Consider the following 19,079-nt stretch of genomic DNA (forward strand, 5'->3'; position numbering starts at 1 on the left):
GGGGAGCTGTGAAGACCCCAAAGCCCAGGCCCACCCCATACCAATTATATAAGATTTTTCTAAGAATGGAAGACAGACATCAGTTTGGTATTTAAAAAAAATTTTTAATCCCCACTTGAGGACATGCTTACTGATTTTTTAGAGGGGGCAGGAAGGAAAGAAACGCTGATTTGAGAGAAAAACTGCAATCAGTTGCCTCACGCATGCACCCTGACTGGGGACCAAACCCACAACCTAGGCATGTGCTTTGACTAGGAATTGAACCCATGATCTTTCAGTTTAGAGGATGATGCTCCAACCTACTGAGCCACACCAGCCAGGGCCAAACTCACTTTTTCATAGTCAAATTCAAATCTTCAGTATCCTAAAAAGCAGAATCCATAAGTACATGTTTTTAGGCTCAAGGATATACTCTAGTTAATTAATCAATGTTTCAGTGGTCAATTAAGTCACACAGGATATGCTTTTTTCACAGACAAGCATAATTTATTTCTACATTATATTTCACATCACAAGCTGAACCACAGAAGCTGCCTGTCAGTATATTACCCGGGGGCCTTTTTCTCTGACCAGACTCCTAGACCCTTCTGGACCATGCTGGCTCAAACCCTCCATTTGCATCCTTTTGTGGGTCATAAACCCCTATGAGAATCTAATAAAAATTATGGGCTCTCCCCCAAGAAAAATGCACATACACATAAGCACACAGTTTCAGCATACAATTCTGAAGGGTTCCAAGACTCCCTGAAACATATCCGTGAACTCTGGCTGAAACCCTTGGTCTAAACCATTGCCTGCAGAGGGCAGCAGGGCAGCGGGAGCCCACACTGAGAGCTGCAATCAGGAAAGCTGGGGACACTGTAGAACTTGATTAGTTTTTTGAAGGCACTTTTCTTCAGCATCATCATTTCTTCTGGAAACCTGGAGAAGATTTTAACCCTGGAGAAGCCCCCATTCTTCACAGAGCCATCTGTGGGCAGTGGCTTCTGAGCGCTCACAGGCACACTGTTGCAACTAAGGGAACGCACTGCCCTCTTCTTATTCCGCACGGACACATAATTGAACAGGAAGGACGACAGCTTGTGCTTGGTGACATCTGGGGCCTCTTCTGAAAAGCAGTCATCCAGTGGGTCCAGCAGAGTTTCAAGATGGCGGCCATCTTCCCTTCTCCCAGGACTGGCTCCCACACACTGAGGCTGCTTGATGGTCCTTCTGGCCTGGGCTAGGTCATCTTCTGCTCCACTGACAACCTGAAGGGACATTCCACTGGGCAGGGTTCTGGGGCCCCTGGTTTGAGGGAAGAGGTTCCTGACCTGAGGGCTAGGTTGGGAAGTACAATGCTGACTCAGGATGAGAGTGGCAGCATCTTGAATGAGATTCCAGTCTCTCAGGATATCATGCCTGGTGGTGAACTGGGATGTCACAGTGAAGCGGATGATCAACTTGTCCTGGATAGTGGCTGGGATGAGGAAGAGACGGCCCGTTTTAGCTATTTCCTTTAATACACTTTCTGTGAGACAATTAGGACCCTGTTTGAAGGACAAAGAGAAGTGAAGTCTGGACCACATGCCCTATAAGAATCCCCAGAAGCCCAGCATTTATGTTTTCAAGATGTTATATGATCACCAAATAACATCACTCACAGCCACGGAAGATGACAGTACCTTTAGACGAAAAACCACCAGGCCAAGGTGCCTCATGGCAGGGATTTCAAAGAAAGGGTTGTTTCTGACCAGAGATTCAAAATATTTAGCCATTTCAGTCCCCTAGAATTGTAAATATAGAGAGAACTGAGATTACTAGTCAGGCAAGGGACAACCAGGCATAAATTTTTACAGTGCTAAACGGGTGTAAGCCAGGACACCTTGGAACCATGAGATCCGAGTGGCTTCTGCCAAATTTTCCTCTCTGTTTGATTTTCATTATTACCAAGCTGGAAAACTTCCAATGGCTCCCTACTTCTTGTCATTTCATATCTATCTCGAGAACTCCTATCTCAGGGACCTCTTTCAACTCACCCCCAGAACCAGAAGGGATGGACTTTTGCAGTTGAGGCAATCTGACCTCATATCCTGGCGTCACAGCTTCTCAAGGGGCCAAGGGGCAAGTGAGGGCCAAAACCAGCCCATGCTCTGCGTTCCTGACCAGTGGCCTCGTAAGGGTTGCAGCTTATTTCTACTGAACAGAAAGGCACCATGTGGGCTGTCAACAGCTCTGCCCCATCCTAAGCCTACATCTTTCCCTTGCCTCTCAAACCTCTCCACCTCACATGCTCTTGCATCTCCTTTTATCCAACATTCCACAAAGAACCTATTTTACATGTCATCTCCATGTGCACTGTGGAAAGACTTTGCACCTGTTTAATGGATACAGAATTTCTGCATCGGATGAGGTAAAAGTTCTGGAAATTGATAGTAGTGATGGTTGCACACATGGTTAGTTTCATTTAATGCCACTTAATTGTAAACTTAAAATTGGTTAAAATTGTAAATTTTGTTATTCATATGTTACAACAATAAAAAATTAAGCTTTGTATTATATTAATCTTTCACTGAAATTTCATCATTTTTAATATTTTCTATGTTATTTTTACTTAGGAATATTAACTAAACAAGAACAGGATTTGCTTTTCCTTTTATTTCTTAAAATTTCTCCTAGCATCCAAAACGATCTCAATAAAACATTTGCTAAGTAATTGCTATCACCTGGTTCTCACACCTGCAACTCTATTTCCAGAGAAGGCAAGGCATTTAGCTAACCACGTCTGACTGTGATGAAGCAAGTTGGTCCAAACCTCATCCAGAACCCCTTTCTCTCTCCACTGTATGGTCTCTTTAAAAGTCTCCAATCACTGCCCCAAGAACTTTCCATCTTCAAGTCCTGAGGTTCTCACAGAGAAAGCACCCTGCTAAATATTTTCTAGCTGTTTTGTGTCATATTCTGCTCAGTGTTCCTCTGTCTAACGAAGAGGTGGCCACTCTGAGTAATCAACTCCTTGAAGCCCACAAACAGTCCCAGACGCCTGAGTCATACAGCACAGATTCCCTAGGCAGGTCTGCAAAGCAGAAACCAGCCTTCTTCCCCACTAGGACACAAAGCAAGCCTGGGCCCAGCCCACAGTTTGCACACAAACTAGTACATACGTGTCTGACGTGCGCTTGAAGATTCTTCACCCCGAAGGACCGAATCACGAACCAGAGCTTAATAGAGCGAAATCGCCGGCTCAGGGGTATCTGCCAGTGCTAAGGGAGAGGAACATGGCTCCAGAGTTAGAGACAAGCGCCCTCACACATGCCTGGGCTTTACCACCTGTTGCCCACCCAGCCCTCCAGGGACGGTCGGTGTCACCAGAACTCTGAAGCAGTCACTAAGCAGCAGCCAAGGCAAGTTACCCAAAGGCTGCCCCATCATATGACAAAACCCCTGGTGAAGGTGACCAAGAAGCCCTTGTCTAAGAGCAGGAAAAGTGGAAACCAAGAGCAGGAAAAGTGGAAACCAAGTCCATGAGCCTGAATGAAGAAGACACTTTAAGTGCAGCTTTAAATATTTCATCCCAGGCTGAAACTTCAGGTAAGAACAATCCTTCTTTTTTCCCAAAGGAACCTAAGGTCCTTGAATAGCAGAAAATAAAGTTCTATTTCTATTCCTCACCCCACTCCCCCAAACTGTAAACTATAATGGTCAAGAGTTCAGAGGCAGAAGCCCTGCAGACTTGGCTTTCTTCTCCAGCTCTACCACATCTGGGCTGTGACCTTGGGCAGCACCACCTCACTGGCTCCTTGTGAGACGGGGATGGGCAGCACCCCCAGGGAAGTGGTTCGAGGAGAACAGATGCAAAGAGCTTCATAGCAAGCCATCAGTGTTGGCTGTTTAAACAACTACAACGGGAGCTACAAATCACAGTAGGATTTCTGCCTAGCACCCAGATGATCATTACAGTATTCCCTCGGTTATCGTGGGTATTACGTTCTAGGCATCCCCCCCGCAATAGCTGAAAATCCGCAAAGTAGGAACCTTACATTTATTTTAGTACTTACTGTATATATATTTTAAAGCTTTATAAACCCTTCCCACACACTTATAAACCATTTCCAGTCCCTTATTAACCTTTCCCACTCCCTTATTAACCTTTTCCACACTTTTATAAATACTACTTATGTTCTTAAACATATTCTACACTCGTAATCCTACATAACTTTAACAATATACATATACAATACTGCAAAATCCCACGATATAGTGAAAAATCAGCGATAAATAATTAAATATAATATTTTTTAAAATCCCACGATACAGTGAGGCCACAATAAGTGAACAGCGATATAGAGAGGGACTACTGTATTTAATCTCACTCTCTCCTCCTAACTTTTTCCTGTGACATTCCTGTGCCCTTGAGAGGCATCAGTCCAGCTTTCAGATTTCAAATAAGCATCTGCATTTCAGCCTCTGTTAGACTAAAACAGACCTTTCTTCCTGGTGACTAAATTCAACAGAGCTTGAAGTTCAAGGTTATAGGCACCATAGATCTAAAAAATTTCAAAGCAAACATTAAACCAATTTCTCAGATCTGAAAGCAAAGCAAAGGGCGTGGGAAACATATCCAGTTATTCTGATGAGTGATGTGGTTTCTAATGACCTCTTCCTCAAACACCAGGAAGCTCCTACCACAATTTCTGTTGACGAAAAATAAATATTGAACCCACTGAATATTTATCTACTCATCCACGGGATTGCCAAATTCTCAAAAACAAGCTAACCTTCATCCTGACCCAGGCACAGTTGGCACATTGCCCCTTTGTTGATAGACAGTGTTTCTCCCACGTTGTAAGTACTAAGCTTTTGATTTCCAAGCAAAACTCTCTTGCTGAGGACCAGCTTGGAAACTTCTGTTTACCAGAAGAGGGCATCAAAATCCAAACACAGAACAAAATCCCTGTTAATGAGGAAGGTGTCAATTCCACCACTTGTTAGATGTACACTCTGAGAAAATAATGAATGGATGACAGAGACACTCGATAACAAATACTCTGTTTTCCAGATGATTGTAGATTAGCTACTTTATTTCACCAGCAAATTAAAGGAGAGGCAGATTATTTTAATTTTGATTTCTTCACACTCTCTCCATATCCCCAGTTATTCTTCTGGTCGCTATTCCAAAACCAACCTATGCTGACCCAGCTGAGTGATTCTAGCTGATCTTTTCTTTTGGAACAGTGAATTTGGTCTTACAAAGAGTGACATGGCTCTTCATTAACTCAGGGCATTCTCAAACCTCCTCTGTGGACTTGCAGTGTTTTGCAGGTTTCCTCCAGCCTGGGCAAGACAATGCCTCATTCACCATAGGGGAGGGAGAGGGTGCATCCCTGATGTCAGAGAACCTAGCCCTGATTTCAGGTGGCTCCAGGGCCCCAGGGATAAAGTCCCTAAGTCTTCTTAGGGACTTCCATTTAAAGCAGCAGCCACCTGTGTGAAAAGAGCTTGGAGCACAGGTCAGAAGACCCCCGTGGTCACAACAAATAGCAGCTTCGGTTTTCTCAGAGGTTCTTTGTAGACTTGAAAACTAAATCCATGGGATTAGAGGTGTGAAAAAAAAAAAAAGCATAAAGCAGCACTTACTAGATGTAGAAATAAATAATAAGGCTCCAGACTCAAAGATACAGAGAACAGACTGATGGTTGACAGAGGGGAGGGGGCTGGGGAACTGGGTGAAAAAGGTGAACAGATTGACAAGTACAGATTGGTAGTTACAAAACAGTCATGGGGACTATTGTAGGAAGTATAATCAGTAGTATTGTGATAACTATATATGGTGCCAGGTGGGTATTTGAAATACTGGGTGATTACTTTGTAAAGCATACGATTGTCTAACCACCATGCTCTACACCTAAAACTAATACAAAAATAATATTGACTGCAAACAGATAGTGAAGTCAAGGTCCACTAAGTTTCCCAAAGGCCCACTGCTACCTCCCCTTGGCCATGATATGTGACTTATTTGTTTACATCTCTGCCTACCCTACAATTACAGAAGGGCTTGTCTTCAAACTGAGCAGTAAATCTGAAGAACCTGTTTCCCTACGAGATAGTACAGGCTGAGAACGTGAGCAGCTGTGAGAGCCTGCAATGCAGCTAGTGGAAACACCAGGAATGTTCAGAGGCACCCAGAAGCTCAGGGGGGATGCCCGTGACCCCGCCCCACGTGGGAGGCTCCCACAGTGTCTCTGTGGGGTCAAAAGCATAAAAGTGAAATTCCCCCACTCTACCCCACTGCTGAGTAGCAACCAGAAAAGATTTTCCAGGACAGAGGAAGAAGAGGATTGGTCCATTGTTGGTAAGGAGGCATTTCTGGGCATAAAAAAAATGCCACCAATATTCAGGAAACGTGCAGACTGCCTCAAAGGCTGGTCTCATCTTCAGGATTTTTAAAGTGTCCCAGGTTTCATGCTGGGCACAGATTGAAATCAAAGGTATACAGTAGCAATATCATGGGATGGGCTCACAAAGTGCCACTTTCTGACCAGAGCTGACGTATAGGGGACCAGCAGCCAGCTTCCATCTCAGGGGCCACGGGCGGCGCGTTCCTGGCCACTCACCATGAAGTCGGTGGCTTGGCCCGAGTTGGCGTGCCTGAGGTAGACGGGGTTCACACTGAAGGTCTGCTGCAGCTTGTACTTGTTCTTGACCCTGAGGGTTTCCAAATGGGCCTGAGAGGCTGCGGCCTCTCCGGAGGAAGCCAGGCTTTCCCAAGGGCTGGGAGCTCGGCTGCCCCACTCACCAGAACGCAGTACAGTCAAAGTGCACCATCATCCACTTGGAAGGATTAAAGGTGAAGGAATCGGCATACTCGACACCCTTCAGGAAGCCCCGGAACTCGGGGCACAGGAAGGCAGTGCCCGCGTAGGCAGCATCGATGTGGAGCCACAGCCCCTCCCTGGCGCCTGAGAGGCAAATGTCACCTAGCTGGGGGGTGGCACTGGAGGTAGGGGTTGCCACCAGCCAGCTAAATGGCGTCTCTTGCCTGGCGCAGCTGGCTGGTGGGCTACAAGAGACGAGCGGGGGGAGGTGGCCTGCCCTGGTTACGTGGGACGCCCCGGCATGTGGCGGTGGGAGGGAGCGTCAGTGGGAGGACTGGGGCAGAACGAGGCCCCAGCACCTCCTGAGGGGAAAACCGATGGAGCCCGTCCCTGGCTTTTCCCACCTTGGCCTCATCCTAGAGCTTTCTGACATAGAAACCAACTTGCCACTGGCCCAGAGAGCAATGTTAATGCCTTTAATACAAACGTTAGTGAGGGTATGTCCCTCTTTCCTAGCTGGATCCTCGCTCGGAGATTTTAAACCATCACATTTGGCTTTTTTTTCTGCCTGGATCTCTTCCCATGGTTTCCCCTACCCTACACTTTCCATTTTCTTAACCTAGACTAGAACATTTTTCACTATGCCTCCCACTCCCTGTGGGTATGCATGCAGCCTGCTTTAAGCAGATTTTGACGTGCAAGCGTGCAAGTGAGAGAGTGAGAAACCCGAGGCTCTCCCACAGCTGCCACTGAGGACAGTATCCCAGGCAGAGCAGCACTAAGCCTTGGTCACAACTCTGGGAAGGCAGTGACCTGGCTGCCTGGGAGGAGATATTTGTGACCTATGGAGGAGCAATATAATTCCACAGAGCTGATTTCAGGCTCTTGCTCTAGGGAACATTCTAGAATTCATTATTTGTCTTCCCAGCCAGATAGGGCAGACTTACATATGGGGCCCAGCTCTGACAGGCAGTCAAATGCACAGACCCCAGTGGTCCCCAGTGTTGCACAGACCTGGAGGAAAATACAGGAAGTTAACGTGGGAAGGTAGGTTCTTATGACACATTTGGCCTGGAAGAAAATTTAATCACAGTTCTATCTTCCCCGCACATCCTAGCGAAACAGTGTGTCTCTCACACTATTTCACCATGACTCACAGTAAGAAATGCATTGTATATGGTAACCTAGTACAAATATACATATGTATTTGAAATAAAAGCTTCACCATACAATCCATACTCTGGCTACAGGAATGTACTCTGAGATTTTCTATTCCATTTCTTTTTTTAAATTCTGGTTATGACCCCCCAGATTTATTTCTTAACACATCAATGAATAGCAACTCATAAATTATAAACATTGTAATATTTAAGGGCCTTCCTGCTTTTGTTTGCAGCTTGATACTTACCTGAATTCAGCCAAAATTCCTTCCTCACCTCCAAGTTCTATTGTCCTAAGCGCAGAACACATTCTGACTTACAAAGACAGGCACCAAACCCCGCTCCTTGTCCTCCTCGATGGCTTTCTGAAGAGCTTCCCCTCGGAGGGAGAAGTTGTCGTCCACAGGCAGAAACCTCATCTTCACAAGAGAAATCAAGCCAGCCTTTTCCACTGAGGAGTGAGCCTAGCAGGACCATGGAAACCTGTTAGCAGAGTCTTCCTGGGATGAGCACTCCCCAGAAACTAAGGGAGTGAAATATGATATCTGACACTTGCCTGTCCTACGGTTCCTGGAGACAATCTCAGAGGCCTGAGCTTCCCTAAACTCCAGTATACTGATAGCAGAAGAAAATGACCCCAGGGCTAAGATTCCAGAAGCCAAGCAATTACCTGAAGGCATGGCCTGTGGCAGGCAGCTCACCTGGTCAGAGGCATAGGCAATGAGCCGTGTGTTCAGGGAGGACTCATCTGCACCCGGCTCAGATGCTTTCATTTCCAAGATTTTGTTCTTTCTTGCAGCCAGCAAGGCAATCAAAGTGGACTCGCTGACTGTGCTCTATAGTGGAAGAAAGATTATCAGTGGCAGCCTATCCCTGTGTCCTCTTGCCAAACTCACCCCCGCCTCTTCATGGTTGTGTGTGTGTGTGTGTGTGTGTGTGTATGTGTAATAGCTATTGCTTAAAAAAAACACAGCTCCTGCCTAAGCTCAATGCCTAGTCTGCATTTGCTGTTCACAGCACCCTAAGCAATTCTGGGATGCCTCTCTCTAATTTTCCAGGGAAGAAGGGAAAGCAAATTTTCACCTAAAACCAACATCTTTATTAAAGAGGTCACAGAGACCAAAAAGAGAATGGTTAACACCCGCTAGATGTGAGTTTGCTTATAGAAATGTTTGTTCCCCATGTAAAATATGCTCAAAAGAAAGCACTCTCGATTTATTAGGTATGTAAATGGAGTTTGTTTTGCAGGTATATCCCAAAGAGAGGGTTCTGGTCTATGAGAGAGGCTGATGACTTTGGCTTTGGTTTTGCTGTCACAATGGCTTTTGTGACCTTGACCTAATATTTTCCCTCTGGAAGACATTTTTCCATTTATAAAATGGAGCACATCCCTTTAACTCTGTGAGGAGCCTGGGAGCCTCCTCAACAGCCTCAAGGAATCGGTATGGCTTCTTATCATTCATCTACTCAGTCTTCAATGTCTTTGCTCCTTGAAATCTTCAGGAGACCTACAGCTCACCGTTTCCTGCTACAAAGCCTGGCAGACAGTGGCACAGGAGTGGTATGGACCGTGGCTGGTCAATGGCTGGAAATTACTCCACAACAAGGAAGCCAGCAGAGTATTAATAATAATACCACCTTACATCTATATAGCAATTTATAATTTACAAAACACTTTCTGTTGTACCATTTGCTCCTCATAAAACCTCTGAGATTCTTGTGATTCTTGTCTATAGATAAGGATAATGATGCTCAGAGAGGTTGCAGGACTACACGAAGGTCACATGGTTATCACTTACCAGCTGTGTGATCTGGGGCAAGCTTTTAACCTCTCTGAGCTTCAGTGCTCTCATCTCAAAAACTGGGAACAATGATATTTACCTACAGGGTTCTTGAGATGACTAGATGAAACGCAAGATCATGTACAGCTGACATTTAGCATGTTATCTAAAGTTTTAACTACTTGCTAAGATCCCAGAATGTCCATGACATACAATAATTTGTCTTTCTTGTGAGGTTCACAGAAAGGGTGAAGTAAGAGAGGAAGTCACTTAGCCAACAAGTGACTCCACTGAACTTTCCAGTTCTCATCTCAGGACAGTGTGGATATTTTTATTTAATAGAAGAATTCATTTAATCCTCATATCCACTCTGTGCGTGTGAAATATGAGGGAAATGCTATCCTATTTATAGATTTCAAAACCCCAAAAGTTACATATTATAACAGATTTCAAGAATGGGGGTTCTCAAAGTTCTCAGAACCAAGCCCTCATGAATGCCAAAGGTTTATAGATGTACCTGGCAACGTGCAGAAAGCTCGACTATGCTGTATTACTCGACAAAAGAAAAGAGAGAGAGATGTAAAGATATTTTTGATAGATATACAAAAGTTAGGGTTGTAGGATAAGATGAACTGTTTTATGCTGTAATCTCTCCCACTGCCAAGGATCTCCTGGACCTAGGAGGGATGCAAAGAAGTCTCTACTTGCTTCTCTTTTCCACTTAGCATAAGGTGTAAAATGGGAGAAGAGAGGGGAGTTGTCAGGTTTTAAACTGAGAAACTCAAGTCCAGTAATACTGGAACTGTGATGATGCATTGACTTTTTAAGCTTTTTCAAGGAAAAGAACGAGTGGAGTCGGTGGTAGCAGCAGTGTAAACGAAGCGGGAGTTGAGAGGGAAGTGGCCCCAAGGGTGGGGGTGGTGGCCGTGGAGGAAGTGGTAGCTATGCTGGTGATGGTGCTGCTGGATGGTGGTGTCACCCACCACAGTGAGGATGGTAATGGCAATGGTGGTGGCAGTGACGGTGGCGGTGGTGTGAGTGACATGTGGAGACCCCTTGGGGAACAGGAGAATTGCCCAGGCAAGGGCTTGGCTTATCTGTCACTTCTTATCCCCATCCTATGGGGAGCTATAAGAATGAAGGCACCTGCAAGACGCCTCCCCCATGGCTGCCAGGGTGGTGGTGCAGGAAGTGCTCCGGGAGTCCCAGCATTTTTGCCAGCCAGTCCATGACGTTCATCTCCAGCTCCGTGCAGGCGGGGCTGGAAGCCTGGAAGAGGGAAAGCAACCTCATCTGGATAGCCCCCGGGCACCAAGATGTCCTCCCAGTCCCAGAAATACATCTCTCTGCCCTAGTGTTCCCCTGCCCGTGACAGTATCAATGGGAACCTGAACTATTTCATTCCTGGAGAAGGAGGTCAGTGTCAGGTCCTGTGCCCCAGTCCCACCCCATCCTCAGACAAACCAAAAAGGGAAAAGAATGTGGGGCTTTGGATTCATACCACCCTTGATGAAGTGGGTTCTCCTGTGACTCCAAGCTCTAGAAATGATTGCTTTCATTTGTCTCCCCAAGTCCCTTCAGTACCCAGCTGAGATGCATTCTGAAGGCCAGGGGGAGGTTTTAGGACTAAGAAAGCAAGCACTGCTTCCTAGAAAATTGCAACTCTCTTCCCCCTCGGCACCCCTCCCCTCCCCCCACACACAACTTACAGCAGTTCATGTTTAAAATATAACGCTGTTTTAAGAGGCTTCTGGCATACTTTAAAGCTGATTAGTGCTTAAGGGGTTATTAAGGGAAGTCTTAGGGCATATCCCTAATCCCTCAAAGATAAGAGCACAAAGAAAGTGGTATCCAGAGGCACCAAAGTGCTTCGTTAGGGTCACAAATTGTGGCAATAACCACATCTCAGTCCAAATCTCGTGGACTCTGTCTCTTTGAGCTGTGTGGTCATTGGAGAGATAAGTTACTTAAGCCTGAATTTCTTCACTGACACAATGGGTCCAACAATCACGATTCCATAGGGAGGGTAAAAGGATAAGATGAGATACTTTGTGTAACACTTAAGTTCAAAGAATGTAGCCATTGTTAATGTTTACCTTGGAACCCTGTTCAGAGACCAGAACAAAGGATGTGAGCTTCAGGTTGTCACTTCCTGCTGTGTCCCCCTTTGCCAATGGTTATAGCTATGGTCATTGCTACTCACCCAGGTGAATCCCAAGCAGTTGATGGCATCAGCCAGCATGTCTCCCAGCAGTGACGGCCAAGAGGTGAGAGCTGGGTAGTAGGCGTGCATATGGGGGCTCTGCCAATGTACCACCTGGAGACAGAGCATGTACACAAGTGTCACCAGGAGGCATGTGCGGGGGGGCTTTCCTTCTCCAGAGACCCTCCCTGGCCAGGGCAAGCACCCAGTCTAGAGAAGGGCTGACATTTTTAAGGCAGCTAAATAAGTGACACAACCCCATAAAAAATAGGATGTATTCACAGTGTTCTTGCCACCCACATGACTCATATTCTAAGCTAGTTCTTCAGCAGAGCATTTGCACATATGCAAAGACCAGAAAGGAGTATGTGAAATGAAAATTGCTATAGTAATTAGAGTTGGGGATTCTGAGTAACAGTCACATTAGTGTTCAATGCTTATCTCCCACGCCACCCCTGCCCAGTAATAAAAAGAAGGGGAGACTATTGGGGACAGCATGTTGCTTGTCTTGTCTAGTTGTAGCAAAAAGCATTCTTTGTTTTATGGCTCTCTAAGCTCTCTGGGTATGCAGCTCCTGCAGAGGGTCATTATGAATGGATTCAAAGCTGTCTGTGGCTTCTCTGGGGATGAAGAGAGGCGAGAAGAGAGCATGGGACCCCTGCCTCTGAGCTAACCCCTGAGCCCACAATCAGACTAAACCGGATGTAAGGAGGAGGCAGCTGGACAGGGAGGGCCCCTATAACAGGTCTCTGAAGCATCCTCACTGGCTCATTGGCCTCACTGATTACCTAATCTGGCTTCATCTCACTTCTCTGCAAACACACCCTGTTCATTTCTCATTCGTGTCTTTGAGCCATGCTGTGTCCCCTGGCAGGAAGGCACTTGCTATACAGACATGACCCTCCAACATCTGTTAATTCTTCTGAAGCTACTAAATACTCATTTCCTCCATAAACCCTTTTCCAGCTCACCAGCCCCTTTGACCCTTTCCCTGAGCCCATGGAACACTTTTGTCATTAGATGACATCTTCGTGCAGCATGGAGTTATTTAGGGTACACACATTCCTTTTATCCCTCAAGATCAAGGGCAGTGTCCTGGACAGCGCCTACTGTGGAAGGAGCCTAAGATCGAAACTCAAGGACACAGGATCCAGTCCTACCTCTGCCCCTACCTAACCAGCTGTGTAACCTTGTCTATTTACTGTGAAGCTAATGGACTTAAGCGCCAAGGTCCCGTGTTTGTACGAGTCTCTTTTGAGATCCACCCTTAACTTTATTTTCTTAAAAGGGATCTTAAAACTCATATAGGATTCAGACCTCATAAAAGCAGGATCTTCCCCTGCAGCCCTCTCAACCTCAGTTTCTCATTGGAAACTAAATCCTGTCCCTTGGGGTTGCTGGATAAACTGGCCTGGGAGGAAAGTTGTAAAATGTAAAGCACTAATGCTAACGGTCATCACACAGTGATAGACACATCACATATCCTGACTTGACTCTTAGATAATCAGACCTCTTCCTCCAAGCTCCGCCAGGCAGAAGGCATCATAGGTAATAACAGCCTCTTCCTCGTTATGATTTATCTTATTTAATTCTCACAGCTCCTCAATGAGGTAAGTTCTACCATTATTCCCTGTTCTGCAGAGGAGAATCAGGGCTGGCAGAGAGAGGCCGTGTTCCTGGGATCACACACCCCTCGCAGGGACAGACGGCAGTGCCCAGACCAACCACAGCACTGTCCAACTCCAGAGCCCAAACTCCTAAGCAGGACAACACCCTGCCTTCTCCCTGCTGCTGCTCTCCCCTCATCAAGAGCAGTGAGGTTTTCCTAACCAGGATTGGAATTAAAGCAAAAGGATATGTTTTCTTCTCTTTGTGTCTCAGAGGTGGCAAGGAGGGAAAATTAACCCAGTTGTTAGCGAGGTGCTGCCCAAAGGAGAAAGCAAAGGGCCAGCTGCTTTTAGGTCAATGCAGAGGCGGGGACAGCCTGTGAGATGAGATGACAGATTGGGCCTCGTTATTGATGTGCTTAGTGACATTATTTTGGAAACCCAGAAAAGGGCTTCCACCTCCTGATTCTATCAAAGGGCAATTGTGTGTTCTTATAAGATATTCAAAATAAGATAAACCAGAGGAACCCTTATCAGAACAGACAGACGTCTCAGTTCAGAAATGAGCCTTGCTGACCACACCCCAGCAACTGCTGGAATTTCTTTCAATCAAATGAATCAGCTCTTTTCCGCCTCTTCTGACAGTTGCTTTCATGTCACTACCAAATTACAGTTTGCCCCTCAGCAGATTACATTTTACAGAGTGAAATCCATCAGATAATCTTATTGGGGCGCTAGCCTCCTTGGTAAATCTTTACTGATACAAAATTTTTCAAAAGATGCTTGTGAAATTGGCTGAATGAATTGGCTTGGTACAAACTTGCTCTCACTTTCTGAGTCTGAATAACTTCTCACCCCTGACTCCAGGCTCATTTCTGTCACGTCTAAATCCAAAGCTCTTTAGGGGTAATGGAAGCACATCTCAAGTCAGCCTGGGGAAGAGCTGCCTGACAGGCTGTTCAGAACACCAGTGCCCCAAGCCGGGCGGGGGTGGGGGCATGAGAGCACAGCCTGCACTTGGGGGCCCAGCTGCAGAAGCAGCGCCTGGGGGCACTGGCTCAATCTAAGGCTCAGTCGCTCCCTAGCAGAGGTATTCGTGTAGGAGAAACAGCAGAGCCTTTGAACTAAGACTGGCCTTGGTTAAAATCTTGGATCTGCCAGGCACAAACTCTGTGACTTTGGGAAGACAATGAACTTCTTTGAGCCTCAGTTTACTCACATGTAAAACAGGGATTGCTGGGTCACTATAGGACAGCACCAGCTGGCCTGTAATGCCTCAGGCACAGTGCCTAGCACGTGGCATGGAGCTCAGTGAAAGGCAGCCCTTCTGTGTGAGGAAGACGCGTGTGCTTTTAGCATGGATGCCTTGAAACAGCTCCTCACAGCTGGTGGCAGGGACACCGCCCCCACCTGTGGCCATGGGGTCAGCTCCAGTCCTGTGCATCTTCCAGCCTCTGTCTGTTCCTTGGCCCCTGGCTACCTCCAGATTGTACGCTCCGTCACTGGGAGGGTGGATGATTCAAGGAAACCCCCTTCTTACCCCTGAGAAGCAGCTCAACCACAAGACCTCTCCTTGATGAGGAAGGATGTGGCTCCCATCTCACGGAGGAGGATGGAGAGGGCTGACGGGACTCACCCTGCTTCCCAGGCACCCAACTGACCATCAACGTGTCCTCGGGGGGCTGCGCTCACAGATCCCCTCTTTCTCCTCGGCATGTCTCAGAATTCTGTATGAGAGCCCCTGCTTCCACCAGCTGCTGCTCCAGGGGCCATCTCCAGCCTCCTCTCTCCATCCTGCCCTCCACGGTTGTGCTTTCTCTCCAGACCCAATTTTCACTTCTTGCCTCATCCCATGAGATTTCCATACTCTGTCCGCTTCGGCCCTCGGATGCCGTCCTATTCTCGCTTGCTCCCCACCTGACACTACAGCTCACCTGGCCTCAGAAGCCTAGTTTCAGTCAAAGTCCTGGCCCTCCACAGGCCCAGAAGTTAGGCTTGGATGTTGGCCAGCTGGCTGAAGGGTCATCCCAGGCCTTTCTTCATGCCTACTGCTCACCCCTACACCCCAAAATCCAGAACCACTCTTGTGGTGACTGCTTCTCACCCCAGGCATGATGATTTTCTCAATGTCCCCAAAGATGCTGTCCCAGCTCTCAGGTTCCTCAGGAGCACTCTCGGGCAGCTGGGCCCGCAGGTACCCAGGCCGCACGTCTGGGGTCACCCGTCGCTCCCGCACAGTGCTCAGGTACTGGCAGATGTAGTCCACCATCTCTTTTCCTACAAGGGAGACAGAGAAACCTGCCTCACGTCCCCTGACTGGGCCTGTGCCCCTCACGTCTGGGCTGAGAAGCTTGCTGAAGAAGGAGCAGTTTGATCCCCAGCGGAGGCCTTGTCTTCAGAATCAAAAAAATGAGTGAGAGAGTGAGTAAATGATGGCAGAAAGGTGTGAGTGAACACATGAACAAGAGGGGAGATCCCCTAAGCATAACACATTTCTTTTTCCTCCCCTTCCCTTGCCATTATCTCTCCCGCCTTTCTTCTCAAAAACAGAACATCTGTTAATTCACTGCCTTATGGGTTCAATAGAAACTCTGTGGCTCTTTCTATCCAAAAATCATTACATATACACACTCACACAGGCACTCACGCACACGCACTCCACTCTTTGTTAGCACAGGTGGCATGTTCCCGTGCCCGGTTCTGATGAAAAGTGAAAAATCTATTTGTTCACCATTCCCATTGGACCAGTAATTCCCCATGTTTTTTAGACCCACAAATGTCTTTAAGAATAGGATTAGAACTATAGGCTAACACACACACAGGATTTTGTCTGCAATTTATGAGGTACAGGGGCTCCCCAAAGCACAACCACAGCCTCCACTAAGAACCCTGCACCTGTCTCAATCACTTGATCTCCCTCCCTGTGCCTCCACGAATACCCAGGGCTTAGAACACTTTTTAGATGCCCAAAAATATTTTACCAAATGAATGAACAAATGAATTAGGAAACAAGGTAGCCAAATCAAACACTCTGAAGCCACCGCCAATAATTTATTCTCCCTTCCCTTTCATTCCCCCAGGAGAGAGGATTGTCTTCTGTGCCTTTGTCTGCGTTGCTCTCCCTCTCTCTCTGACTCTCTCTCCATCTCCACATCTGTGTCTCTGTGTTCATCTCTCTGTCTCCCTCAATATCTATAATTCCTCCTTGGCACTCCTTAGCCTCTTTTCCCCATGCAAAAGTAAAATAAAATAAAATAGAGAAGAGGAGAGGGAAGCTGACTCTTTCTTCTGCACCACCTCATGCAACATTCTTATGTGCAGGACCAGCCTCAGACAAAAATGTGAATGAGACCAAAGATTTCACGCCCTTCTCTCATTTTACTCCCTGTCAACCTTCCCGCAGCCCGATGCTTTTCGTGCCTGAGCAGGACCCCACCTGGGGTTTGAGAGCCCTGGACCCAGCCTTTCACTTCTAAGGGACAGTGTGAAATGTATTTGTGTTCCACTCTCATGATAAACATCTGAGCTAACGGTGCCTTCAGAAAGCAATAATAGAAGCCAATGCGCACTAACGTCTAAAGGCTGAATGCTACTTAGTGAGTTATGCCTGTGAGGAGGAGAGAGAGCAGCTTGGATTTTAACACAGGCAACACTTTACAATATACCCTGATAGTGGGATGAGGATATAAGAACTTACAGGGAGAGAAACTATAAGCAACCTCCTACTTCCCCTCTTAAGAGAGCCCTGCCTGAACACTGGATAACCATTTGGTTTTGCTAAGCACACAAGGCTTGATACATGGTAGATGCTCACTAAACAGTTATGGGACACATGACTAAAAAGAAAGAATACTACTGAGAAGTTCACACACAGAAAAATGAATGTTAAGAAAGAAAAGATTGTGCAGTGACTACAGGATACTTAGGAATTTTTGTCTACTTCAATAGATTAATAATTAATCCCACTTTTGCCATTTAGTGGATCGAGAAATTCAAATCCTCCATTTTGTGGGAAAGTAGAAAGGAAAAGCAGGACATGGCAGAACAGACATAGATGAGAGTGGGTGTCTGAGAGGGGGAATGAAAGAGAGGTGGAGACAGGTTTTAAACTCTGAGCCCACATTCATTTCTCAGGCAAACAGGTGAAGCAGCCAACTTTCAGAAGACAATTCTAACTCCTAGTCAAATGACACCCCACAATCTGAGGACCCACAACCAACAGCAGTCCCTGAGGCTGGCAGCGGGGAAGAGGGCGGGATGCCCACCGCTCACCTCTCTCTCTGTACTCCTCCGGCTCCATCATCTCCCTCGTCTCTGGCTGCTCACAGACACGCAGGAGGTCGAAGGGGCACTCCTGGGCAACCAGAGGGACCGTGTATTTAAAGGGTCCTCCTTTCTTGGACCTTAGCTCCGCCCTTCAAAAGCCCCTCCTCTGGGCTGAAGGAGTCCACCCCTTCTTCCGCAGCCCCTGTGAGGAACAGTGGCCACAATTTAGTCTGGTCAGGAAATGGAGTATAAAACGGTCCACTTAGCAACCCAAGCCTGCAGGCAGCCTCAGGTAAATGTTGCGAGGAGCCCTCAGCCCTTCCTGCCCTTGGATTCAGACCAAGCTCACAGCTCAGTAGCCCAGAACAAAGTCAAGGGTATGCAGAATACGTAGCACAGATTATTAGTATTATTGCTGCCACTGCTTCTCTACCAGCAGCAAGGAGGAAGGAGCAGGCACTTAGAGAGACACTGGCAGCTGTGCTCAGGAACAGGCCGATATTATCTTGCACAATGAATTTGTTTCCCCCTACATAATACTTATTGTTGTAAAGAGATGAGAAAACACAGAGAAACTAAAAGAATAACAATCACCAAACTTAATCGCTTTTAGCACCTAAGGGGGATGTGTGTGTTACTGTATGTATAAATGGACATGCAGAAACACAAATGTTCATAGAGGTGTTATTCATAACAGCCAAAATGTGGAAACAACTCAAATGTCCATCAACAGACAAACGGATAAATAAAATGTGATATACCATACAACAGAATGTTACTCCACAATAGAAAGAAGTACTGACACAAAATGTAATGTGGGTGAACTTTGAACACATTATGTTACAGAAACAGGGGAGTCCAAAAATCCCCAGAGTTTGCGGCTGGGGCATGGGGAGAAGGAAGCAGCTTTTAGAATGCCTCCACATGCCTGAGGCAGGTGGCTAGTGTCTTTTTTTATGCAAAATGGCTTTAATGCATCCAAAGCCTCAGGTAGATGGGAGGGACTTGAACCAGGGGATGGTATGGAGAAAGCACACAGAGCCTGCGTGAGGTTCTGTGAATGGTCAGAACTGTTTGCAACGCCCACTGCGTCAGAGGACGCAGTCAGGGATACATAAGCAGCTGCGGACATTTTAGCTCTTGCTCTCTGACTCCCGCGCTTGCTCTCGGACTCTCGCTCTCTTGTGTGCTCCCTCCACGTGGCTTGGTGAAGGGGCCTTCTCTATGTGGCTTGGAGGGGTCTCCAGGCTGCTTTAAGAGGCTCTTGC

At 46.7% G+C, this 19,079-nt stretch overlaps 1 protein-coding gene across 1 annotated transcript; it reads right to left on the reverse strand.

Moving 5' to 3' along the window:
• Nucleotides 1-461: 461 nt before the first annotated feature.
• Nucleotides 462-17,879, reverse strand: HDC (histidine decarboxylase). The gene is made up of 12 exons (XM_090271991.1): nucleotides 17,818-17,879; nucleotides 15,650-15,822; nucleotides 11,939-12,052; nucleotides 10,882-11,004; nucleotides 8,656-8,790; nucleotides 8,275-8,418; nucleotides 7,742-7,808; nucleotides 6,776-6,938; nucleotides 6,594-6,684; nucleotides 3,144-3,242; nucleotides 1,665-1,766; nucleotides 462-1,529 (listed from the first exon to the last, which is right to left on the reverse strand). The coding sequence occupies exons 1-12, from the start codon at nucleotides 17,846-17,848 to the stop codon at nucleotides 783-785; spliced, it is 1,989 nt and encodes a 662-aa protein (XP_090128117.1). The 5' UTR covers nucleotides 17,849-17,879; the 3' UTR covers nucleotides 462-782.
• Nucleotides 17,880-19,079: the final 1,200 nt, after the last annotated feature.

This window comes from Furipterus horrens, unplaced genomic scaffold (assembly GCF_987537825.1).
Source record: "Furipterus horrens unplaced genomic scaffold, mFurHor1.1.pri manual_scaffold_3, whole genome shotgun sequence".
Taxonomy (NCBI): Eukaryota; Metazoa; Chordata; class Mammalia; order Chiroptera; family Furipteridae; genus Furipterus; species Furipterus horrens.

Excerpts from the sequence above, each read along its gene's own strand:
- HDC (XM_090271991.1), bottom strand. The coding sequence starts at position 17,848 with ATGATGGAGCCGGAGGAGTACAGAGAGAGAG. Across the intron at positions 3,243-6,593 it reads GCCAAGCCACCGACTTCATG|CACTGGCAGATACCCCTGAG; the intron begins GTGAGTGGCCAG and ends CCTCTCCCTTAG. Across the intron at positions 1,767-3,143 it reads TTCAAGCGCACGTCAGACAC|GGGACTGAAATGGCTAAATA; the intron begins GTATGTACTAGT and ends TTACAATTCTAG.